The sequence below is a fragment of the Candoia aspera genome, chromosome 1 (genome assembly GCF_035149785.1).
Source record: "Candoia aspera isolate rCanAsp1 chromosome 1, rCanAsp1.hap2, whole genome shotgun sequence".
In the NCBI taxonomy this organism is placed as follows: Eukaryota; Metazoa; Chordata; class Lepidosauria; order Squamata; family Boidae; genus Candoia; species Candoia aspera.
The window spans coordinates 21,112,270-21,137,249 of NC_086153.1; the positions used below are offsets into that span (position 1 = coordinate 21,112,270).

At 43.5% G+C, this 24,980-nt stretch overlaps 1 protein-coding gene and 1 long non-coding RNA gene across 2 annotated transcripts in view; one reads left to right on the forward strand and one right to left on the reverse strand.

Moving 5' to 3' along the window:
- IFT172 (intraflagellar transport 172) overlaps positions 1-23,230 on the forward strand; it is a 28,158-nt gene extending 4,928 nt beyond the window's left edge. The window contains exons 10-48 of the mRNA XM_063299539.1: positions 122-217; positions 2,399-2,560; positions 3,500-3,553; positions 3,774-3,877; positions 3,986-4,071; positions 4,173-4,285; positions 4,424-4,591; positions 4,782-4,918; positions 5,200-5,307; positions 6,024-6,108; positions 6,722-6,814; positions 6,908-6,985; positions 7,073-7,321; positions 8,302-8,380; positions 9,438-9,558; positions 9,852-9,996; positions 10,071-10,160; positions 11,045-11,142; positions 11,405-11,540; positions 11,610-11,726; positions 12,035-12,177; positions 12,515-12,608; positions 12,697-12,761; positions 12,847-13,027; positions 14,418-14,527; positions 14,822-14,951; positions 15,292-15,390; positions 16,249-16,358; positions 16,839-16,902; positions 17,329-17,415; positions 18,314-18,430; positions 18,525-18,635; positions 18,984-19,103; positions 19,717-19,812; positions 20,832-20,891; positions 20,984-21,082; positions 21,291-21,444; positions 22,581-22,672; positions 23,058-23,230. Coding sequence (XP_063155609.1) covers positions 122-217; positions 2,399-2,560; positions 3,500-3,553; positions 3,774-3,877; positions 3,986-4,071; positions 4,173-4,285; positions 4,424-4,591; positions 4,782-4,918; positions 5,200-5,307; positions 6,024-6,108; positions 6,722-6,814; positions 6,908-6,985; positions 7,073-7,321; positions 8,302-8,380; positions 9,438-9,558; positions 9,852-9,996; positions 10,071-10,160; positions 11,045-11,142; positions 11,405-11,540; positions 11,610-11,726; positions 12,035-12,177; positions 12,515-12,608; positions 12,697-12,761; positions 12,847-13,027; positions 14,418-14,527; positions 14,822-14,951; positions 15,292-15,390; positions 16,249-16,358; positions 16,839-16,902; positions 17,329-17,415; positions 18,314-18,430; positions 18,525-18,635; positions 18,984-19,103; positions 19,717-19,812; positions 20,832-20,891; positions 20,984-21,082; positions 21,291-21,444; positions 22,581-22,672; positions 23,058-23,147 — 4,341 coding nt within the window. The 3' untranslated portion in view covers positions 23,148-23,230. The remainder of the gene's footprint in view (positions 1-121; positions 218-2,398; positions 2,561-3,499; positions 3,554-3,773; positions 3,878-3,985; positions 4,072-4,172; positions 4,286-4,423; positions 4,592-4,781; positions 4,919-5,199; positions 5,308-6,023; positions 6,109-6,721; positions 6,815-6,907; positions 6,986-7,072; positions 7,322-8,301; positions 8,381-9,437; positions 9,559-9,851; positions 9,997-10,070; positions 10,161-11,044; positions 11,143-11,404; positions 11,541-11,609; positions 11,727-12,034; positions 12,178-12,514; positions 12,609-12,696; positions 12,762-12,846; positions 13,028-14,417; positions 14,528-14,821; positions 14,952-15,291; positions 15,391-16,248; positions 16,359-16,838; positions 16,903-17,328; positions 17,416-18,313; positions 18,431-18,524; positions 18,636-18,983; positions 19,104-19,716; positions 19,813-20,831; positions 20,892-20,983; positions 21,083-21,290; positions 21,445-22,580; positions 22,673-23,057) is intronic.
- LOC134494397 (uncharacterized) lies at positions 31-24,762 on the reverse strand. Its single transcript, XR_010067671.1, has 3 exons — positions 24,443-24,762; positions 24,221-24,321; positions 31-127 (listed from the first exon to the last, which is right to left on the reverse strand). It is a non-coding gene; the product is annotated as an uncharacterized LOC134494397 (long non-coding RNA).
- Between the last annotated feature and the right edge of the window lie 218 nt (positions 24,763-24,980).

A 24,980-nucleotide genomic window follows, 5' to 3' on the forward strand; every position in this document is an offset into this window, starting at 1 on the left:
TTCCTCTCTCTGCATCACATCCATGGATACAATTCCAGGGAGGCCATGTGTTCCCTTCTCATGTACTGGGTCGGAGGGCTGGTACACAGAGGATACCTGAAGGAAACTTTTGTTTGCACAGGGCACCCTGTGTGGTGGAGTGGAACAGTTTGACTGCTGCCTTCGCAGGAGCATTTACAAGAACAAATTTGAGATGACGTATGTGGGGCCGAGCCAGGTATGAGAGTGAAGTTTGGAATACAAGAACCTTTGCTCTTGAGCAGCTGTCATCAAATACCAGCAGAAATAAATCAGAAAGAGTCGTTTCACAGGTGGTATGGACAGTGATAGTTTGTTAGCAATAATTCACAAAATAGATGTTTTTGCCTTAGTGAATTAATTGCCTTAGTGAATTAAACACAGCAAACAGTGTTATAGCAACATACATGTGAATGTTGTATGTATATGTTTTATGCCTAATATGCATAGCACACATGTGTTATATAGCCACACGCATATATGAACATATGTAATGATATATGTAGTGTTGCTAAAAACACATAATATGACTCATCCATTTCTTTCTTCCCAATACCTCCCTCCCCCCAAAATCTAAAAAACTTTGACCTCACCTGCCTTATTGTGCTGCTGTAGCACTCAATATATTCTGATTCCTATTTCTAATCAAGAACATAAGTAGATCTTTAAAGTATTTCAGGCAGATAGTGATTTGTGGAGATAAAAGCTGAGAATGTATTACTGGAAGTAAGATACAAAAATATTAGCATGCTGTGGGGCTGTGCTATTGATCTGGATATTCTTTCTAGAGTTAAATGTAACAGTGAGTAAATACAAAATGGCAGAATTTAATGACTGGAGCAATTTAGCTAATAGTGCTAGGCTATCTTACCCTCCTGGAAAACAACTTGGCTTTTTTAGGACCAGCTAGGCCAGAAAGTGGAACTCATTTCATATGCCAGTAAGGTAATGCTCAAGATCCTGCAAGGTAGACTTCAGCAATTCATGGAGCGAGAATTGCCAGATGTATAAGCTGGGTTTAGAAAAGGCAGAGGAACTAGGGACCAAATTGCCAGTATCCGCTGGATAATGGAAAAAGCCAGGCAGTTTCAGAAAAACATCTATTTCTGTTTTATTGACTATTCTAAAGCCTTTGACTGTGTGGACCATATTATTCTAAAGCCTTTGACTGTGTGGACCATAACAAATTGTGGCAAGTTCTTAGCGGTATGGAGATACCAAGTCATCTTGTATGCCTCCTGAAGAATCTGTATAACAACCAAGTAGCAACAGTAAGAACAGACCACGGAACAACAGACTGGTTTAAGATTGGGAAAGGAGTACGGCAGGGCTGTATACTCTCACCCTACCTATTCAACTTGTACGCAGAACACATCATGCGACAAGCTGAGCTTGAGGAATCCAAGGCTGGAGTTAAAATCGCTGGAAGAAACATTAACTATCTCAGATATGCAGATGATACCACTTTGATGGCTGAGAGCGAAGAGGAATTGTGGAGCCTTATGATGAAGGTGAAAGAAGAAAGTGCAAAAGCTGGCTTGCAGCTAAACCTCAAAAAAAACCAAGATTATGGCAACCAGCTTGATTGATAACTGGCAAATAGAGGGAGAAAATGTAGAAGCAGTGAAAGACTTTGTATTTCTAGGTGCGAAGATTACTGCAGATGCTGACTGCAGTCAGGAAATCAGAAGACGCTTAATCCTTGGGAGAAGAGCAATGACAAATGTCGATAAAATAGTTAAGAGCAGAGACATCACACTGACAACAAAGGTCCGCATAGTTAAAGCAATGGTGTTCCCCGTAGTAACATATGGCTGCGAGAGCTGGACCATAAGGAAGGCTGAGAGAAGGAAGATTGATGCTTTTGAACTGTGGTGTTGGAGGAAAATTCTGAGAGTGCCTTGGACTGCAAGAAGATCAAACCAGTCCATCCTCCAGGAAATAAAGCCAGACTGCTCACTTGAGGGAATGATATTCAAGGCAAAACTGAAATACTTTGGCCACATAATGAGAAGACAGGACACCCTGGAGAAGCTGCTGATGCTAGGGAGAGTGGAAGGCAAAAGGAAGAGGGGCCGACCAAGGGCAAGGTGAATGGATGATGTTCTAGAGGTGATGGACTCGTCCCTGGGGGAGCTGGGGGTGTTGACGACCGACAGGAAGCTCTGGCGTGGGCTGGTCCATGAAGTCACGAAGAGTCAGAAGCGACTAAACGAATAAACAACAACAAGGCCAGAAAGTGCTATCCTCACCTTTTTGTTCCTATATGTAATTTCTACCTACAGATCACCAGTATGCATGTATATAATTTGTATATAGTTTGGAGGTTGGAGGGAAGAGAATGCTGCATTGCTATGATACCTCTCTATCTATATCCCAGGTTATTGTGAAGAATCTCTCCACTGGGATGCGAGTAGTTTTGAAATCGCACTATGGCTATGAAATTGATGAGGTGAAAATCCTGGGAAAGGAACGCTACCTTGTTGCCCACACCTCAGATACACTGCTTCTGGGGGACCTGAGTTCCACCAAACTCAGCGAGGTAAAATGTTTCACATGTAAGATGGAGGGCTGATAGAAGTTTGGAGGCTGGTCTGCATAAGGTCTATCTATTTCTGAATTAATTCCTGCCCATTGCATTCAGTTAGATACAGTGATTTTTTCAAGCCATAGCTTTTAGGCATCACACATTAAAAAAACAGGCAAGGCTTTGATCACACTGTTGTGGCTGCCATTTTGACTTTTTTGACCATACTCTGCAGACACCCCTGATTCAGATGTCTTTTCAGATTCCTCCAGCAAGGCCTTCCTGCTTTTCTCTGGAAAACTGCTTCTGTATCTCCAACCATGATCAAATAAAGGAGACCAAGGCTGCCTTTGGGTGCCTTTGACTATCCTCAAGTTTCCAAGCCCCCTGAGGTCTCTGCTATTTATTGCTTTGCCTGGTTTTGCTCTTCTCCAGCTTTTTTGGCTAGGAAAGCTGCTTGTTCATCCATTTTTGCTAGATATCCTTCAAAGAGATAGGTGTGAACCTTCTTTTCCCCCTTTTCCCCCTTGTTATCTCTTTTTTCCAAATGTCCATCCTCAGTTGCTTGAGTCTTCACCATTTCCCCATGATTGCCCAGAGACAGATAATTGTTTATAAGGCCAGCTTTACTATTTTGAATACTTCTGTCTCCTTTCAGTCATGGCAGCTTAAATTACCAGAAGTTGGAATATAAATCCAGTCCTGACACTGCTTGAACAGGCTCAGCCTGGTTATTTATATGATGAGAGTCAGCAGACTGGGGGTTGGCTAACAGAACTTAAATCACTTTGTAGAAAACTATAAAGGATGTGTTTCAGCAGCATGCATACTGGGAAGTGCTAATGGAAGCATGCTATATAAAAAAGCAATCTTGCCAAATCATATTAGGCATGTTTGAATGGGGTGAACATGGTAGGATTGTCTGATTTCATGCACACTGTCCATTCTTCTCAGGTGGCCTGGCAAGGATCTGGTGGGAATGAGAAGTTTTTCTTTGACAATGAAAATGTAAGTGTGTGCGTGCTAGCCCATTCAGATCTTGCCAGTATTCCTCTTTGCCTTCCTTAACTTTCTTTCTGCAAACGGAAGTGTTCTACTCTTCTGGATGGCATTTCTATAACATTGGAAGGGGAAGAAGTATGAGAAGCCACAACATTTGAAGGCCATATGCCTCTTCCCCTTCCCCTTCCCACTGTCATACCTCTCTGAGCCTCCTGTCTTACTCTAGGTCTGCATGATCTTCAATGCAGGAGAGCTGACTCTGGTGGAATATGGGAGTAATGAGATTCTGGGTTCTGTGCGCACTGAGTTTATGAACCCCCATCTCATCAGGTGAATAATAAGACGTTATTTCCCCTATTGGAACTTTTTGAAGATTAATAGCCACTATGGCCCCCCAAACATGCACACACCTCTTGTCATTTCTGTCCTTTCTTTTAGTGTCCGAATCAATGAGAGGAGGCAGCGAGGAACTGAGGAGAACAAGCGATTGGCCTATTTAGTGGACATTAAGACCATTGCAGCAGGTGAGTGAAGTGCCTTCTTCTTTTCTACCTAAGCTTTGACTGTTTGAGGTTGATCTCAGACATCACTTCTGAGCCTGGTGACTTTTCTCTGACTTCTTCAGTGGACCTTGTGGGCAGCTATAATATTGGCACTATCAGCCACGACAGCAAGATTGACTGGCTGGAACTGAATGAAACTGGTCATAAATTGCTTTTCCGGGATAAAAAGATGAAGGTAAGAGGAGGAGATAGAGGGGGAGGGAATTGTGTTGTATAGGGACTCAGAATGGAAGGAAAAAGGATGACAATGGAGGACATGCCTCTTTTGATGCTGCGTTTCTTTTTCCCCACCCCTCACTGTTATGATCCCCAGCTGCATCTCTATGACATTGAGAGTGCTGTAAAGACCACCATCCTTAGCTACTGTTCCTATGTGCAGTGGGTTCCAGGGAGCGATGTGGTGGTAGCCCAGAATCGAAACAGTCTGTGTGTGTGGTATAACATTGATACACCAGAACGAGTGACCATGTTCCCCATGAAGGTAATGTTTGCTCTCCAGCTGCTGGTACCAGACCAGCATCTAGCTTAAGTGCATAGTTGTGAAGATTAGCTGGAGTTTGTGAGGCTGCAGGTGGTCACACTCCCTCAGCTGGTGAAGGGAAGATAAGAGCTGGGCTGGCAGGCTGTACAGTATGGGAAAAGACTAAGCGTAAAATATTTGGCTCCTGCAGGGTGATATTGTGGACTTGGAGAGGAGTAATGGGAAGACAGAGGTGATTGTGACTGAGGGTGTAAATACCGTGTCCTACACTCTGGATGAGGGGCTTATTGAGTTTGGCACAGCAATTGATGATGGTGACTACCACAGGTGAGAGGCTGAAATGGATTCCACGGAGGTTTAAATTTTCAGCTAGGTGAAAATCAGGAACCAGCCACCAAGCAATACCTCCAGGAAAGCTTTGGTGAGGATCCATGAGCAAGCAAAATAGGTCCATCCCTACTGTTGAAGGGAGGAATCAGTCCTTGCATGTAAAGCCTCGGTGGAATCTACAGAGTCTGAAGAAAATCTGATTCTTCATTCACTGTTCCATTTCCCTTTGCCATCCTTACAAGAGACTGGTACTCAGCCCCTTTGCTTTCTGCTTCTAGGGCTGTAGCTTTCTTAGAAACACTGGAGATGTCTGCCGAGACAGAGGCCATGTGGAAAACACTGAGTCGGCTAGCACTGGAGGCCAAACAGCTGCATATTGCTGAAAGGTGAGGGATCCGGCCTGTCAAGCCCCCCACCCCAAGGATCTGGAAGAGCTAATCTGTCACTGTCAGCCAGAGAATCAGAAGGAGTCTGGTTTCTGACTAACAAATGTTATTAAAAGGCGTAAGCTTTTGTCAGCTGTATCTCACTTCATCAGACACATTGTGGCTAGACTGATGTAGGATTTAAATTGGGGTGAGGCAGAGGGGGTGATGGGAGAAGACAGATTGGTTATACAGATGCAGGTCACGTGTTAGTTGGAAAAGATGCTAACAGACTCCTGTTTTTTGTTTTTGTTTTTGTTTTTTGCTACCATAGATTAACGCAGTTCTCCTACAGTGTCACTCAGAGAACAGTCCACTTAAACCAAGGAATTCCTTTTGATTCAGTCTGCCATCTCTCATGAAATAGCCAGCTTGGTTAGATTGTCACTTCTGCTTATTAACAGTCCTGCTTGCTCACCTCTTACCTCTTTAACAGTTATATTTTTATGAATTTCCTTTAGATCAGTTCCCAGGCATGAGGTGGAAGCCACTTCATTCTGTTTCCTATCCACTTTAGACCACACAAACTCACAACCCTTTGTATTTATATATTGGTGGTTTGTTGTTTCTATTATGTGTTGTATGCCACCCAGAGACACACTGTCTGAGTTGGGCAGCCTTCTAAATCTTGAAATTAATTAACTAATTAAATTAACCCTAAGAACATTTTCTTCCAGGTGTTTTGCTGCTCTCGGACAAGTATCTAAGGCTCGATTTCTCCATGAAACAAATGAGATTGCCGACCAAGTGGCCAAGGAATATGTGAGTGAAATGCAAGGCTTGCGTTTGCTGTTTTGTTCCCCTACCCTCTAGGTTTGCCTGTCCATGCCCCTGTATCTCCCTTTCCCCACAATCAGGGTTTCCTAAATTGTGAGGTGCACCTCCCCAAGGGAGGTGCAGACAGAGTCCAGGAGAGGTGTAAGGAACCTTTTAGTTACATTGTTAAAATAAATCCACCTTTCCCAAAGATTAATTGTATTGTTTTCATCATTCGTGTTCATTTTGGTGTTTGGATTTTTAGGGGAAATGTGTGCATTAAGATTACACTAAAGCAGTGTTTCTCAACCTCAACAACTTTAAGATGTGTGGCCTTTAACTCCCAGAATTCCCCAGCCAGCATGAGAGTTGAAGTCCATGCATCTTAAAATTGCTGAGGTTGAGAAACACTGCACTAAAGGGAGGCGTGATGGCAAAAAGTTTAGGAACCCCTGCCTTAAAGGGAAAGAGGAGCCTACTGTCCAATAGAGCATTTATCAGATTGGCTTCTCCTTGCACTTGGCTGGTGTTTAACTCACATGGATGGGGGAGGGGGGAATCTGTTCTTCCCATGGTTTGAGAAGGATGTCTTCTTCCCTGTTTAACTGCTTGCATTTAGGGAGGAGATGGCACAGACTATTATCAGGTCCGAGTCCGCCTGGCTATGTTAGAAAAAAACTACAAGCTGGCAGAGATGATCTTTCTGGAGCAGGTGAGTCTGGGATCAGGGATGGCTTATTGCCAACACCTCCATCCCCCACACTTCCCTGTGCCCTAACAACGCGTGTTACTTCTCCTGCTTTAGAATGCTGTGGAGGAGGCCATGGAGATGTATCAAGAGCTTCACATGTGGGATGACTGCATCTCAGTGGCAGAGGCAAAAGTAGGAGAGGCACTGAGGGCTTAAGATCATGAGTTTCTGGGATGGTGTGGTATCCCCTCCGCTGTGCTGTTGTCCTCTCTCTCTTAGAGCCATCCTGCATTAGAAAAATTGCGTCAAAACTATTACGAGTGGCTGCTGCAGACACAGCAGGAGGAGCGGGCTGCTGAAGTGCAGGAGAACCAAGGGGACCTGCAAGCAGCCATTGGCCTCTACCTGAAGGCTGGGCTACCAGCTAAAGCAGCACAGCTGGCCATGGACCGAGAGGAGCTGCTGGCCAATACTGACCTCATCAATCGTATTGCTACAGCCCTTATTCGCGGGGAGCTTTTTGAGCAGGTGCGGCATCTATTAGACTTCAGAATGGTCAATAAATATACAGCTTCTTTAATCACATTGTTACATTCCTCTTTTGAGGGAGATGTGCAAAAGAGAGGTGATGGTAGGTTTGCTTGTTATGTTCATTTTCTTCAGGGTTGTAGTTGGCAGCAGCTTAGCAGATCTTCCCAATGTTATCTAGGCCATAGATGATAACCTATATATCAGACTATGAACCAGTAGTAGGCATAGCTAGAGTTGGCAGAGTTGGGGAGACATATAGGGGTTACAATAAACAAGTTTATTGCTTTTAAGAGATAAGAAGAAAAAGGATGTGTGTGACAGAGAATGAATGAGAATGATGGAGGAGGAGGAAGATGGCCTAGGCTATCAGTTGCTGATGTGTTTCTAGATCTTCTGCCTCCAGTTCATCAATCTCAACATGTTTTTATGGAATACGTATGCATATTAGTGTCTTTTTGAGGGTTCAAGTTTTGGCTCAAGATGAAAAAAAGAACCACACTTTTATGAAGCCGAAGGAAAGGTAAGAAGTTCTTTTACAGGTCATTCTAGTGAAGAGGTTATAAGTAGTTACCCTTTCTTAACTTGGTTGATTGCTATTTTTCCCCAAACTTCCCTTTCTAAATTATAATTGGATTGTTAGTATGAAGCCAAGAAGCTGGTCAATTTTCAAGGCACTTTAAAAATATTTCTCCTATCCACTCCAAGGTCTCAGGTTCTGCTGCAATTATTTGCAAAATACGAAGGCTTTTGTAGTGATGCTTTATAGCAGTGAGACTTGTCATAATTCCATGTGAAGAATACAATGATCTAGGAATTCAGTGGGGTCATCTGATAGCAGGAGGGAATTGGATAGACCTTACTTTGCTTACTGAATACTTCCCTGAATAAAAAGTGGTTGATCCGCCTCTGAAAATTGGGTACTGTTGGGCAGTTTTTATCTGGTAAGCTTTTGACTGATGCAGTTCTCCTTTTCTCAGGCTGGGGAGCTCTTTGAAAAAATTCGGAACCCACAGAGAGCATTGGAGTGCTATCGCAAAGGCAGCTCCTTTCTGAAAGGTAAGAGAGGGAGGGAGGGAGGAGGGCTCTTCTGAGGTTGCACCTTGGCTATAAGTTACAGCTTCTCAATTTCATACTTCGTTTTGATTCTGCATTGTATTGAATGTTTACTGAAAACTTTTAATATGAGAAGGCAGAACAAAATCATTTACAGGTAGTCCTCATTTAGCAATTAGGTGTAATGATTGCCTATTCTGACATACTCAGTCTCACAAGGGGGTTCTTTATGAAAACTGATTTATTGAAAGAATAGTATGCAAATACGAAGAAAGCTGAGAATGAGCAAAAGCGCGCCAAATACAAACTAAAAACCCTCGCTTCAAAACCAGCCCCGCCCTTCCTCCCTCCTAGCAACCACCCCCTCCCAGGTGTTAGCAACCGTTACCCACATCGGCCTGAGAAAGTAACCTTGAACAGAGTCACTAACCCAAACATACATTCCACAGTTGCAGTAAGAAGATTACAGCCCGGCACGGCTGGAAATTTCCAACCCTCAAACACGGGTTAGAAAAGTGACATGCGAAACGTTACGATGTGTACAGAACATTGAAACGATGAACATGACATATAGGACTGGCAACTTGGTTGCTAAGTGAAGCAATCACTAAGTGAAAATCACATGACCACGACTGTGCTTACGATTTTACTTCAGTTGTCCTTTGCTTTTTGCTACTTCCTTCAGCTGAACTGGGATTCTTTCTCTTTCTCTTTGAGAATATCTTGGTATGAGCTAAATAAGCAAGTGGAAATAAGAGGGGAGAGACACTGAAGGTCGTAAATATGAGGCAGTCACTAAGTTGTTTTTAGCACCGTCGTAACTTTGAACCATGACTAAACAAGGCAGTCGCTAAGTGAGGACTACCTGTACAGCAAGTCCTCTTCATGACCAAAACACTCAAAAAGAAACCAAGGGAAGCGATATTTAGAAATGGGTTTACAGTATCCTCCCCATCCTTGGATTGCCAGATTTAGGTTCTGCATTACTTCTTAAGAGACTTGTCCCAGATCTGGTCCCTCTAGTTCACCTTACATGCTCATTCTGCTTTCTTTCCTGCAGCAGTAGAGCTGGCTCGTTTGGTTTTTCCAGCGGAAGTGGTAAAGCTGGAGGAGGGCTGGGGAGATCACCTTGTGCAACAGAAACAACTGGATGCAGCTATCAACCACTATATTGAGGCTAGGTAACAGTCTGTGGAGAGTATGCTGACTAGACTATTTTGGGCCTCTTTTCTTGTAATTTCTGGTGCCCTGAAAGTTAAATATTGGACTGGCACCCAAGATCAGGGTGGTTCCTGTGGGAGCCTTGCTCTAAGGCAGTGTTTCTCAACCTTGGCAACTTTCAGATGTATGGACTTCAACTTCTAGAATTCCCCAGCCAGCCTTGCTGGCTGGGGAATTCTGGGAGTTGAAGTCCATACATCTGAAAGTTGCCAAGGTTGAAAAACACTGCTGTAAGGAATGTGACCTTTTCCAGGTGTGCTATCAAGGCCATTGAAGCAGCCATTGGGGCACGGCAATGGAAGAAAGCTATATACATCCTTGATATGCAGGATAGGAAAACAGCAGCCAAGTATTACCCCAAAATTGCCCAGCACTATGCAGCCTTGCAGGAGTATGAGGTAATAACTTTCTCCCTCCACACACACTCACCCACTGACACAGTGGAAAAATAACAAGCTATCTGTCCCTTTAGATAGCAGAGGAGCTGTATGTCAAAGGAGACCACATCAAGGATGCCATTGATATGTACACCCAAGCTGGTCACTGGGAAAAGGCACATAAGGTAAGACCATTCCAGGAAAATACCCATTTGTGTTCAGTGAATGCTGGAAGAGCATAGTAACACTTTGGATGTATTCATGACCAAGTGTATGTCCCACCAAAAAACCTTAATTCTTAACATTCAAGCAGTCTAATGTAGGAACAAATACACTACAGATCACAGACACAAGAATGTAAAAATTGGAAGGGATCTTTGAGAACTTCTGGTCTAATGTCCTTCCTGTGCAGGAGTCTACTACTACTGCATCCCCAATATGTGGCCTCCAGCTTCTGTTTAAACACTTCCAACCACCTCTGTGAACAATTTGTTCCATTGTTGAACAGCTCTTATTGTTAGAATTTTTTTCCTGATGTCAAGCTGAAATATACTTCATTGTAATTTAAACCCATTGTTTCTTTCCCTGTCTTCTGGAATAGCTCTGAACAACTCTGCCCCCCCCCCATTCTACAAGACAGCCCTTTAATGCTTGAAGGGAATTATCATGTCCTTCCTCAGCTAAACATACTTAATGCCTCCAGCCATTCCACATACTTTTTTTTCCTTCCAGGTACCTTATCTGGACACACCCTTACTAGACACATTCCACTTTGTCAGTGTTCTTCCTAAAATGCATCCAGAATTGGATGCAATATTCTACTGTAGGTACATTCTGGTCAACCCAGAACAGAGAGGAATGATGCATTAAATGGTCCATATGTTTCCAGCTCCAGAAAGTGCACTTGGAATAAAATTTGCCAACGGGGGGGGTGGGGGGAGCAATTTGATTTGGCTTGCAATGCTTCCCAGAATGATACAAAATGGAGCATTGTACATCTTCTGTGTGTGTTTGGAGAGGGGGAGTTTATCCTTTTGTGCCTGGGCCTAGCTCCCACATCTCCTTGCAGCTGGCATCAAAATGTATGAGGCCAGAGGATGTGTCAGTGCTGTATATTACACAAGCCCAGGAGATGGAGCGGCAGGGCAAGTACAAGGAGGCTGAGAGGTGAGAGGTGTTTCGGTTCTATACTCTTTAAACCAGGAGAATGGAATGTGGTAACAGGGTGGGGGGAAGGCAGAGTGGGGAGGCTTCCAGCTGGTATGAGTAATCTATTAAGCAGAACTCTTGAGGGGATGGCAGTGAATCCCACAGTCTACACTTTTTCATTTTTTTAAATTTGTCAAGTTGTATGCCTCACCAAGGTAATTCTAGGTGAGATCCTTATTTAGGGGGCAACATTTTCAGTGCCACGTTATGCTTTTTCCAGGCTCTATATAACTGTGGATGAACCAGACTTGGCCATTACGATGTACAAGAAGTGCAAGATGTACGATGAGATGATTCGCCTGCTGGCCAAGTACCACAAGGATCTGCTGAGTGATACACATTTGCACTTGGGCAAGGTAAAGCATTTGGGGAGAAGTAACAGAAGAAAAGCAAGTTTGGTGGTGACCCTCTGACTTATTTTGCAGGAACTGGAAGCTGATGGGCATCTGCAGGAGGCTGAATATCATTACCTTGAAGCCAAGGATTGGAAGGCGGCTGTAAACATGTATCGTGTGAACAATATGTGGGATGAGGCCTACAGGGTAAGGCCGCATAGATGACTCCTCTTGGTGCAACAGCTGGAGCATGAGCTCTCTAAGCTGTTCCAGGCTGAGCCAAAGAACGAAGTATGTGCTCCAGAATCACATTACAAGCATACTCTGTACCTGTGGGTTTACTGCATTGCCTTAAAGAGTGCAGCATTGGGGGGTGCCAGGACTATATGTGCACAAAGAAAAGGCTAAAGGATGGACGTATTCACTAGGCCTTGGGAAAGATACCATTGATGGGCAGCAACTGTAGGTTGCTCTAGGCTCAATTTTCCTTCCATCTCTGTTTTGATCTGAGACAGGTAGCCAAAGCTCATGGTGGAGCAAATTCCCACAAGCACGTGGCCTTCTTGTGGGCAAAGAGCCTTGGTGGGGAGGCTGCTGTGAAACTCCTCAACAAATTTGGACTTCTGGAAATGGCCATTGACCATGCAGCTGACAACAAGTGAGCCGCAAGGAGAAAAAGACTTACTGGTGTATCCAGGCAAGGCCTCCCATTAGAAAGGAGGCAAGATCCCACCATGCCTTGTTTTGTGCCAGAGTTTCCCAAGGGGCAGGACCTGGGTTTCAACAAGGCATGAGATTCTGCAATTACTACAGGTGCCCTTTTGTGTGTGGCTTGAGTGGGTCTTCTTGCTGTGCTTCTTTTGTATAACCAAGTTTGTTTTAACCTCATATGACAGTTACCCAAGAGTGACATATAGTTTTCACTCTGCTGGAAATTGGAGAGGTTGGGGTGGGAGAAATGCTTCCTCCTTCCACTTCCTTTTCTTCTTCCATAGCATTTTTGATTTTGCCTTTGAGTTGGCTAGACTCTCCCTGAAGCAGAAGCTGCCTGAGATCCACTTCAAATATGGCTCTTTCCTGGAAGATGAGGTAGAATCCCTTGTGTTACTTAATAGTTACTCTCTTTCCTGGAGTAATGCCAGTCATGTGCTGAATATGCCACCCTTGTTAAATGCAGGGCAAGTTTGAGGAGGCAGAGGTGGAATTTGTGAAGGCCGGGAAGCCTAAAGAGGCAGTTCTAATGTGAGTGCTCCTCCACCCTCCTATGATACTCTCTCTTTTCTGTCTGTCCTATTCCAGTGGCTTAATGTGCTCTCTGCTCATTTAGGTATGCTCATGCCCAGAACTGGGCTGCTGCCCAGCGAGTAGCTGAAGTCCATGACCCAGATAGTGTAATGATTGTGCTAATTGGTCAAGCTGATGCTGCCTTCAAGCAAAAGGAGTTCCAGAAAGCAGAAGCTTTGCTGCTGCGGGCTCAACGACTCGACCTAGCTGTGAAACACTACAAGGTAAAGGAAAAAACCAGAACTGGCAAATAGCTTTGGTTGGGTTAGAAGATGTTCAGTAGACTCTGGTCCTGCATGAAGTTCACCGTATGTGACTTTTTAAACCCAGAGTTGCTAGCCAGTTGTTACTCTACTGTTGTGATGGAGCTATTCTACCTAGACTAAACCTTACCTTATCAAAGCTACCTAGGGATTCCCAAAGGAACTGACCTCCACTCTACTGCTCTCTGCAACCAGCTTGTGTCTGAAACACGTTGGTATTTCTTTGGTGATGGGAGCAGTAGATGAAACGGGACCTCAGAGAAGAGGCACACTAGCCAGGAGGAGATGATTGCTTCTCCCTAGCTATGTCAAAGATGCTGGTGGTCAATAGCATGGGCATTGGCATATGAACACAGGCCATGCTAGTTTTGAGTGATCCTTTCCCCATTGTAAATCAAACATACCCTGAAATACTGTTTGAAAAGGATGTGCCACCGTAACATCCGGAAGATTTCTTGTGTTTCCTCAATAGTAGTCCTAGCAGTAGAGTATGCAGGTATTCCTCAACTTACGACCGTAATTGGGACTGGAATTCTGTTGCTAAGCAATGCAATCATAAAGCGCAACCACATTGCTTAGCGATGGCAATCCCTGCAATCCTGGTTGCTGCCGTTAAGTGAATCCCACAGTTGTTAGGCGAGGCAACTTCCTGCTGGCTTCCCACCAACAAAGTCAGTGGGGAAGCCAGCAGGAAGATGCAAGTGCCAGGCAGGTAAGTGGCTGCTGCTGGGTAAAGGAGGGAGCAAGGGTGTGCACAGGGGTGACGCGAGGGTTGGGGAGGGTGCACAAGGGGGTGCATGAGAGGCGCAAGTCGGGGGCAGTGTGTGAGGGTGTGGTGCAGGTCGGAGGGTGCACAGGGCTGTGACACGGGTCAGGGAGGGTGTGCAGGATTGGCACAGGTTGGACAGGGCTGTGCAAGGGTGCGGTGCAGGTCGGGGAGGGTGGGTGAGGGTGAGTGGCCAGCACTCTGTGAGTGCAGAGAGGCTGGGGGAGGGTGCGCGGGTGGGGGAGACTTACCACAGCAACTTGCAACCTTCCCTGCTGGCTTCCCCATTGACTTTCTGGGGGGAAGTTGTAAGTGCGAACCAGTTGCCAAGCACTCAGATTGCAATCACGTAAGCCAGGCGGGGGGGCTGGAATGGCTGGAACTCCAAGGACCAGTCATAACCACCGTTCATTCAGCGCCATTGTAACTTTGAACGGTCGCTGAATGAATGGTCATAGGTCGAGGACTACCTGTAGTTCCCAAGGGTGGTAATGTAAAATTAAAATTATTCCCATTTTCCTGGGGAAGGAGCTTCTCCCTTTCTCCTTTGCCAAGTAAGAAAACTTTCATGATTCCTTTCCCCAGGAGGCTGCTATGTGGACTGATGCCCTCCGAATCTGTAAAGAATTTCTGCCAGGAGACCTGGAGGTTCTACAGGAAGAGTATGAACGGGAGGTGGCTAAAAAAGGGCCCAGGTATGTAGGTCATGAGAGATATGGGAAAGGCTCTGGAAGCTGGCTTGCTGGCAGGCAAAAGTCACCCAGCACTAGGATTAAAGCTGTGCTTCCCATATACCTAGTCACTAGCCTTCTTTTACTAAGGCTTCCACAACTGATTGCTTTGAAGAACCAGGATCTTCTCAGCCTTTGAGCTGTCACTGGGACTATCCTCCTAATTCTATTGGGTGCAAGTGGGAGTTTCAACATTCAAATGCTAGGGAATTTTCTGGTCCCTTTCTGGACATTGATTAAGATTCTGTTGATCGGCAGGGGCATTGAGGGCCTCCTGGAGCAGGCACGTGAATGGGAGCAAGCAGGCGAATATGCTAGGGCTGTGGACTGCTATCTCAAGGTGCGGGACCCCAGCAACAGTGCATTGATGGAAAAATGTTCCATGAAGGTAGGAAATTGCTTGAGGTTCACAGTGCTTTCCCTGCTTATGGCATTTGAGGTTAGTTGAATGCAAACAACGTATGAATGAGAGAAGTGGGGAAAAGGTGGGAAGTGGAGACTTTCCAAGTCAGTTGTTCCTGTGCTGCTTTCTTACATTCAAGCTAGGTCTGCCTTTGGATCACCATCGTCCAGTTGCTCTTTTTTTCCAGAAGTTCAAAATTACCATTCCAAATTGTCTGTGATGGAATATTGTAAGCTGTAAATCATTATGGCAAGGGGCCCTGCAGAAAAAAAAGATACCATACAAGGGACATTTCTTCATTTGTGAATGCTTCCTTTCATGGTAGGCAGCTGAACTTTCTATCAAGTTTCTTGGCCAGCCTCGGAGCATTGAGGTGATGCGGACAGTGGGACCCCAGCTGGTCAATATTGGCAAGTTCAACGTGGTAAGCGCAAGCCTCCGAAGGGCAGTTTATCTGCTGGTCTCATCTGTTTGTACTGTGACCTGGGGACTACAAAAGAGTATTTGCTCTCTGCCCTTCTTGATGCCTTGGGAGAGAACTGGGAAAAATGGGGGGGGGTTCAGATTTTTTTTTTAAGATTGGAAAGAGGACAAAGAGGACAAAAATACTCCAATGAAATATTTTCTTTTAGAATAATGAAAGTAATGATCTATGTTTACTATTGTATTAGGAAGACTTTTATGTGTACAGAGGACAAGCAGTGCAGTCCAGTTCTCCAATGTTAATACAAAATGGATTTCTGTCCCCAGAGGGCAAAATGCTATTTCATCAATGAAGGGGGGAGGATTTGGTTTGGTTGGGCTTTTCTGTTGCTGACTTTATCTAGAGGTTGGTAGATCTGTTCTTGACTAGGCCGCAAAGAATAGAAGCAGCACAGAGGAATGCCAAAACAAAGTTTTAAAAACTTTCAAAACTAAATTCAGTTACTAAAAGTAGTCACTGATGAAATTACAGTTTTACATTTAATAAATATTGCAAGCATAATTGGAGGGGGAGGCATGTCATACATATTCTCCTGCATGTTTTCAACTTAGCAAAGTGAACTAGGATCAATTGTGGTATGCAAATGAATATTGCATATATTTTAATTTTTCCCAACATTTCCAATTTTTCCCTAAACAGTTTTTTTTTTCCTGTAGTTTCAAAATTTCTGGAAATTCTACATCTCTACTCAGGCCAGACATGTGCAATGAGCCCACAGCTCTTCTGTACAGCCCCAACCCTCATACCTACTTCTATTATGATACATCAACAGATTTCTCATTCCTCTCCTCTCCTCAGGCAGCAGAGCTGTACCTCAACCTCGACCTAATCAAGGAAGCCATTGATGCATTCATGGAGGGGGAGGAGTGGAACAAAGCTAAGCGTGTGGCCAAGGAGCTTGACCCCAGGTACTGAACTTGACTTCTGAGAGGGATTTGCAAATAATACACTTTGCATAAGAACATACAATGCTGCTTATGTGGAATACTGTCAGTTTCTCAGGCCTACTGCTGTGTCCTCTGGCTGATAATATATTTGGGGCATAGAAAGATCTTTCATTCCTAGCCCTGGGGCGCTCTGAGATTATGTTGAAACTAACAGGCCATGAGAAAGGAACTTGGAATATTTCCTAGTCTAAGTGCATCTTACAACCAGTTATGGTCTCTTGACAATCACTCACTTTATTGCTAAGAATGTAAGCAAAGGAGCTTATCTTCAGTTTGCCTCTAAGGTCCAGAAAATTAATCTCTTACTGAGGACAATTGCTGGAGTGAAGTAGGTAGCACCCTCCTTGCTGACTGCCTCAGAGTGTGTGTTTGGCTGTGGACTGCAGGGTGTCACCTTATTACTAGGATAGAAATGACGAAGCCTTCCTTTCCTTGCGGCAGATATGAAGAATATGTGGATCAACACTATAAGGAATATCTCAAGGATCAAGGCAAAGTAGATTCGGTAAGAATGAAGTGGGATAAAGGGGAGAGTGGGAAGCACAGAAAGTTGGGAGAGACCTTCAAGTGAATAATTTGAAGAATCTTTACATCTATATAAATAAAAATGAGACAAACTTTTAAAGTGCAGCTTAAATTGAATACATCTGTCACTTCTCTATCAGTGATTATTTAGGAGAATATTAAAAACTATGACTGCTTAGTCAAAAACCAAAGGGTTGGGAAAAGGCAGTGAATTTCTAAATCAAAACTATTGGCAGCTGCTATTACACAGGGTCTTAATGCAGGCAAAATATATTATTTGGCAGTTCTAGAAGGAGACTAGAGAATATGAGATGGGGTTAGGTGTACAGACAGACAGAACTGCCCAGGTTGGTACAGCTGTCTATTGTTTAAGTGACCGACTGGTCATCTGATCTCTCTTTGATAGCTTGTGGGAGTGGATGTTATGGCTGCCCTCGATATGTATGTGGAGAGGGGACAGTGGGAGAAGTGCCTGGAGACAGCTGCCAAACAGGTATGTGAAAGGTCTCAAGTGGCTTTTCTATGAAAGGGGCCAAATGTCAGAAAGGCTGACCACACATCTAAGCATCAATGCCTGACTTAGTTTCCCCAAAAGATGTCCAAAATATTGAGCTTGGTAGATCTGAGGAACCAAGGGAATTGAGTCCAGTTTCCCTCCCCCACTGCTTTAGTCAGGGGCCAAAACCCTGGGATAAGACAAAGATCTGCTGCAAAAGGGACCGGAAAAAAATTGCCACTCAACTATATGCATGAATCATGTAAAAGTGAGATGGGTGGTTATATAAATCAAATGAATAAATCAACGATATCCACGTGGCTCCCACCCTGCTGGCATTCCACAAAGCCGTAAAAACCAGGCTATTCTCCCAGGCCTCAGGTTAGGGTGGTTGCCCCCACCCCCCCGCGGATTGTGCGTGGTCAGGAGCCGCCATCGCTTCTTGTTATTTTTCAATCTTTATTCTATTGGTTGTATGGTATACCACCCAGGGTCGGGTTGGAGTTGGGCGTTTAATTCATTTGATTGACTGAATTAAATTAAATCAAATCATCGAGGCATCATGCTCAGCCTTCAGGAGAAAGAACTGACATTTCTGTTGGACCCAAACTGATACTGCTTGTTTGCTGTAGTTCTTGGCTGTTTCCAGAGCTCTTGCACAGCATTGAGTGGGATAAAACTGGATTTCAGAACTGGTGAATGGAGAATCAGTTTGGATAAAATACAAAGAATGCAGAAGTTTACATCTTTTCACTAGGAAATAGGAAACACTAAGGATATAGTCACCAACAAAGAAATTCTGCTACTACTTGACCAGGCCATTTCTCATAATGGAGAACTGCTATTTATTTTATAGTCTTTCAAATTATTTTCTTCCTCTTTTGGCCTCTTAAAGAACTATAAGGTGCTGCATAAATATGTGGCTCTTTATGCCACACACTTGATCCGTGAGAGCAGTTGGGACAAAGCGTTGAGCCTCTATGTCCAGAATGGTGCTCCAGCCAACGCCCAGGTAACAGATGTACTCCAAGCTGGCTTCTTTCTACATAGAAAATTTGCTTGCTTCTGCTCAAAGCAAAGCTCTTCTTCCCATGTCCTCTCTTCAGAATTTCAACATTTATAAACGACTCTTTGTGGAGACCGTGAATGCAGCCAACATGAACAGGCCAGAGGCTTATCACAGCTGGGCTGATTTGCGGGATGTGCTCTTCAGCCTGGTGAGTACAGCTTAAAGCAGATGCGTGATGTACCATTGATTGAGAGTGCCTGTCCTTCACTTTACTCCTCTGTATTGCTGCTGGTACCATACAAGAGTTTTCCTAAATAGAAGATTAGGGCTGCAGTGCAAAATATCTGCATGGCACCACTCACTAGATTTTCAGCTTTTTCACTAATCTATGACCCAATCTCTTTGGTGGGGTGAACAAAGTCTGTAGCTGGCCATAAAAGAGACCAGAATCTGTTGTTTTTCTTTCTTCAACAAATACTTGAGAAAAAGCCATTTTTTTCCATTTAAAGTGACTGAGAGACTTTAGCAAACTAACATTATCCCCTTTCTTCTACAGTGTGAAAATTTAGGGAAGTCAAGTGAAGCCAATTCACCAGCTCATGAGGAGTTTGAAACCATGTTGCTTATATCCCACTACTATGCTACACGATCTGCAGCCCAAAGCATCAAACAGCTGGTGAGAGAAGGGTGGCAGGCAGGTCAAAAGAACTTAACCTGTTTACTATTTTCCGGCTTGTTCTTGACCCTAAGTTCCTTATTATCTCACTTCCCTATGCATGGAGTTCTGATTGCATTATCTTCGATAAAGAAAACTTCCTTGTTAGTATAGCTTCAGGTTTGGATGGCTACAAAGTTTGTGGGTCATGTGCAACTGGCAACCAAGTCTGGTTGCTTGGGTGCCAGGCATGAAAGAATAGTCCTTGTGACATTCTGGTTTTCAGCCATTTGTTTGCAACATAACTTTCTCATTAAGAGTTCTACTTTCAGAGCTCTTCCCTTTTTGATTCGTTGTATTTTTCACTTTGTGCAAAAATCAAATTGCAATATTGATATCTAAGTTCCTTTTCTGAGACTTTGGAGGGAGAAGGTGACCACATCTCTTAGCACATTTAACTTGTTACAATTGCAGGTAGCATGTTTATAAACAAGACAAGGGTACAGCAACTAGCTCAACTTGAATAGAAACTTCTTTTGTCTGAGAGGAAGGGCTGACCAGTCTGAGGAAGTGCATTCTCTTAAGAATGAAAGCTAGGGAGCCGAGACTGAGGTTTGTGGCTTTTTGCCCCCAGGAAACTGTGGCAGCCAAGCTCTCCATCTCTTTGTTGCGTCATACTGAGATCATCCCAGCAGACAAGGCCTTCTTTGAAGCAGGGACAGCAGCTAAGGTGAGGAGCAGCAAGCTGGTGATGCAAAAGTATGTGCATTGAAGTGTCACGCCCAGGTAGCTTGGCTGGGAAATACCTGGCCAGTTGACGCCAAATAAGGCAAAATGGGAAAGTGGCCAGTTCCTTGTATGCTTCTTAGGAATGTGACAAACTTACCAGTTTGCTCTGACTTCCTCAGGCTTCCACCCCATATTCAGAATAACCTTTAGGTCTCACCTTTCAATCAAATAATCTCTGTAACACCTTAAAGATGGTTAAAGCATTTTACAGTGTAAGAACGGCTAAATGATCAAGAGAACTGAAGCAGTGAATCTACCTTCTCAGTCCAGATGGACTCTAGGCAAACGAAGGAATTATTAAAATAATTGGATTTTTTAGTATAGTAAAAGGCAAGAGGGTTGATAAATACAATTGTGTACAGCACGAGTAAAGTAGAGAAGTATCCTTGTTTTCCTCTCTCAAAATAATGGAGTCAGGGTCATCCCATTAAAGCTAAGTGGTGGCAGATGAAAGTATTTCACACGGCGCTCAGTTAAAATGTGGAATTTGCTTTCACACAATGTAGCAACGTCTACCCATTTAGATACCTTGAAAAAGGGGATTAAACAATGATCTATTGTGATGTCTATATAGTTTCCAGTATCAGAGTGACATAGCTTTGAATATGTATTACAGAAAAAAGTCGGTATTGTTCACATTATGTTGGCAGGCTTCACAGTTGCATCTATCAGGCTACTGTTGAGAAAGGTTAGATTATACAAGTCTTGATCTAATCCCACAGATAACTGTGTGAGAGAGAGTGGTTATCTGTCTCATTTGATTCTAATTAAACACTTTTAAAGAATGCAGCACTTTTGTGGAACATGATTTCCAATATGCTACTCTAAAGTCAAGCAGCCTTAGCTTGAAAAAGCTTGAACACCCTTGCCATGTTGACACTGAAATCAGTTTTGACTTTTGGCAGAGAATTGAGAAAGATCATGCCGGCTCCAGTTCATCCTTCTCTTTCATCTTTCCAGGGAGTTGGTTGGGAGAACATGGCTTTTATCTTCCTGAACCGTTTCCTTGATTTGACTGATGTGAGTTTTATCTGAGACCCTCAAGACTGGGGTGGGGGTGGGGGGAGAAGGGGACTCCATGTTTTTCCTTCTGATGTTGTTTGCTCTATTAGGCAATTGAAGAGGGCTCCCTTGATGCTCTAGACCACTCAGACTTCCAGAATACAGATATTCCTTTTGAAGTGCCACTGCCTGCCAAGCAACATATCTCAGTAGGTGCTGCTGTCATACACCTCTACAGTCCCAGTCCGTGTGTATTTTGAGCAGGGAAAGCACTATTTCTAAGGGGCCTTGGAAATGGATGTTCCTTGCCCAACCCCCAGTCCAGCTGACACATTCACTTCCACCATCCCTCCCCCAGTGCTACTACTGCCGCCCACTTCCCATTCATTCTGAGTGCCGTATGTCTATCTCTGCCAGGAAGAGCAGCGTGAAGAAATCCGTGACTGGGTTCTCACTGTCTCCATGGATCAGCGGTTGGAACAGGTGCTACCACAAGATGAACGTGACACTTATGAAGCCTCTCTGGTAGCAGTGAGCACAGGTGTGCGCTCCCTGCCCTGCCTTATCACAGGTGAGCAGAGGAGTGTGGCATTTCAGCGTGGCTGAAGCTGTATTAAAAGAGTATTCCACCGTCTTTCCTCCATAAAAGATTTTCAAATGGTGCCTCCTTCCATATAAACTTGTCCACATTTTCTGACCCTACTCTGATCCACTACTGAAAGTACAAGGGGAGAGAAAGTCTTTTTTATGATTGTCCCATAGTTCTTTAGACAATCCCTCTCTTTCAAGTTCCTGACAGAAAATTACATGGTACTGTTTTTGCTTGTCTTCAGAAGAATGTTAAACTTACTTTTTCTACTCTGCATTTGATTTCTTTTAATATACCATGCTTTTAACTAAGATACTTTTTACTATTGAATTTTTATTTTTGATTACTATATTTATATTTTAGCATTTACTTCTGTATATTTTAAGTTGCAATTTTTTACCTTGAAAGGTTATAATTTTAGGCATTTCATATTTTTAAGATCACATCCACATTTCTGACTAGTGATGTAGTTTTCTCACTGAAGAAAGCTAAGCTGCCTGGTTGAGTCCATGAGTCGTTTTTAGTTATCTGGAACTATTCTACTTTTCTGTGGGTGCTTTTTTAAAATAATTCATTGCATCATTTATGACAGACAATAAAAAAAACAAGATAGAAACAATGACGACATTCAGAATGAATATAACCATAAGGATCACCCACAATCATTCAAAACAAAGATATAGCGGAATAAAATAATAAAACACCACAAGGGGCCAAGTGTACCTGCAGAGGAGGGCTGAATTCCAGAGCATGGGAGTAACCGCAGAGAAGGCCTGTCACCTTGCCCGCACCCCATGAATTTCACAAGATGGGAATTTCATCAGGATGTCTCAGTCAATTTTGTTAAGGACATGCCCAATATAACTTTGTGTTATGCCATATACTAAGGCATTCAGTATTTAAAATAGTCCCAGGTAACCTTTCGTATAATCAAGAGGCTACCGTGAGCACATAAACAAAGCACATAAGGAGACTGTTTGCCAAAATCTGAACAGAGAAATTATTTTCTGGGGGGGAACCTGCTCCTGCAGCTGAACTTTGCAGTCAGTAAGTGAGACTATTGCTCCAGGCCCTCTTTATGCCTTTTACTATGTCTTGTTTTCCTTCTCCCCACTCAGGTTACCCTGTATTAAGAAATAAGGTAGAATTCAAGTGTCCTGGCAAAGAGGCAAACAAAGAAAGCTGGAACAAGTTTTTGATGGCAGTCAAGGTAGGAAGAGAATGAAGGTATAAGAATGTAAGCTAGCAACCAGAAGCAGAAGAGGGCATAGGACAAGAATTTAGTGTGGTGCCCTATTGTCATGAGTAAGGATGGCGAGCAGGGGGCTCCCACCCAGACTGTCAAGCGCATGCGTAGCACTGAGGAACTGTTCAGCCATTCAAAGAGACACAGATTGGGACCGCCTTAACCTTTGGGGTTTATATGGCTGGGGTTTCCCACGCTTCCTCAGTTTGTTAGGATTCTTGTTAAGTACTACTAATAAATATTAGAGACCAAGTCATTGTCTCAGTGTGTTTCCTGGTAATCAGGACACCTATAGCCTAAATTCACAAACTTTGATCCCAGCCTAACTTGACACATGTCTTCCTTGCAGATGTCCCACAGTCCCCCCTGCCAGGATGTTCTCAAGTTCATCAGCCAGTGGTGTGGAGGATTGCCCAGCACCAGCTTCTCCTTCCAGTGAGCTAGCTGAGCCGGAGCTTTTCCCTAAGTCTTTAGTCCCCTTTAAGTATTTATTCTACCATATTAAATATCTTGTTTATATAATCTATTGTCTGGCTTCTTTAACTGATCTGGCATTACTCCAATCTGTAGTTATCTGGCTAGTGTGAACTACACGTTGAAGGTGATGTTTTTACTCCGACAGATGTAAAGGCATTAGATGAGGAAGAATACTTTAAGGACTGTATATATTCTCCAAAAGCTAAACAAGGTCAAACCTGCTTGGTACTTGGAGACCACTAAGATGTTTCAAGGCTATAAGAGACTTTTACCTTGACTTGGCTTCCACTTGCTTTTTAAAAAATGCAAGTCTAGAAAGAGCCTCAAATTACACACTTGTTCCATCTGGGGAAATACAGTATCATACAGAACTAAAGCTGAAAAGTTATTGGAAATGGAGGAACTTGAATCCACACCCAGTCTTGCTGGGGTTCAGCCAAAACCTGTTCCTCACTATTCAGATCTTAATGGCCTCCAAGCAACAAGAGAGAGAACCAACTGTGAGTTGGTTAGCTGAAGCTACACATCGTCTTGATCCATTATTTTAAGACAGCCTTTGGAACCCTTATTTGCAGCTGTGGTAAACCCCCACAACAGGTGGTTATGCCTCCTGGTGAGGCCAATTAGTCCTTCAGGCACAGTTTCCAATTGCTAGGTGACAATACTGTCTCTGTGCTATTCTTGAAATGACAACAAAGTGCTCCCTACTGGTTGTAGATGGTTGGAGAATGCTGATGTGCTAATGAGAGACGAGCCTTATTCTTCAGCTGCGAGGTGCAGAATGCAATAGAACTACTTCCCCACCTCAAAATGAGCATGCTTTGTAAAACAGCTTGAATTCAGTACAGCTGTTCAAGTTCAAAACTCATTCTTCCATACTAACCTAACCAAGCGTTCCAAGCTCAGAACACTTCCAGAATGATCAAAACTAGCTCTTTCAATCTTGAAGTCATTTAAGTTCAAGCTGTTTTGCATACCAAGAAGTGATGCAATACTCTTAAGCCTCTTGCACTAGAAAGAAGCTTGTGTTCTTACCTTTGAGGTCCCAGTTAAACAGAATGATACAGGTAAGGGACAGACACCTGGCCCCCAAGTCAAATTCAGCTGACTGATGTAGCAGCAGCCCAGGGATATGCCTGCATATTAAAAGGGAGCAAGAGCTGCAACTCACAGTCTGCATATTCACCATTAAGTATATGGGATTACAAGTACCTTTTATCTGCATCAGGAATCACTGAGTAAGATAAAAGCAATCACCTCAACACTGCATGGAGGGTTTTTTCCTGTTCAACATAGAGATGTTAATGAAGTACTGGAAGGGCTTCAGATATCAGCCTACATAAAATCTTAGTACTAGGATCTTCTCCAGATGTTACCTAGGCAGGTAATAAAATGTCTGCAAATAAAAACAAGCTCAGAGAACTCCCACAACCCAGCCGACTAATAACAATGGCTATAGAACATAGTCCCCCAAAATGAAGGGAGCACGTTTCTTGTCTTTTTAAAGCAAATGCCAGCTACAATAGCGAGCAAATTTTTTGGTGAACAACCATAAGCCCAAATGGGGTTCAGATTCAACCTGGATGCAGTCACTGGATGCAATTTTTTTTTGTCAAGAAACATAAAACACCTTATCCTTTTAACAGATTTTGTGAAACTCTGCAGGAGAATCTAATGGTTACCGGAGATTTTGAAACCTTTCTAGCAAAAACACCCAGAACTAGTTAAATTTGATGATACCTTTAAAAATATGGAAGCAGAGACCGAGAAACCTCGGGAGTACAGATAACACAAC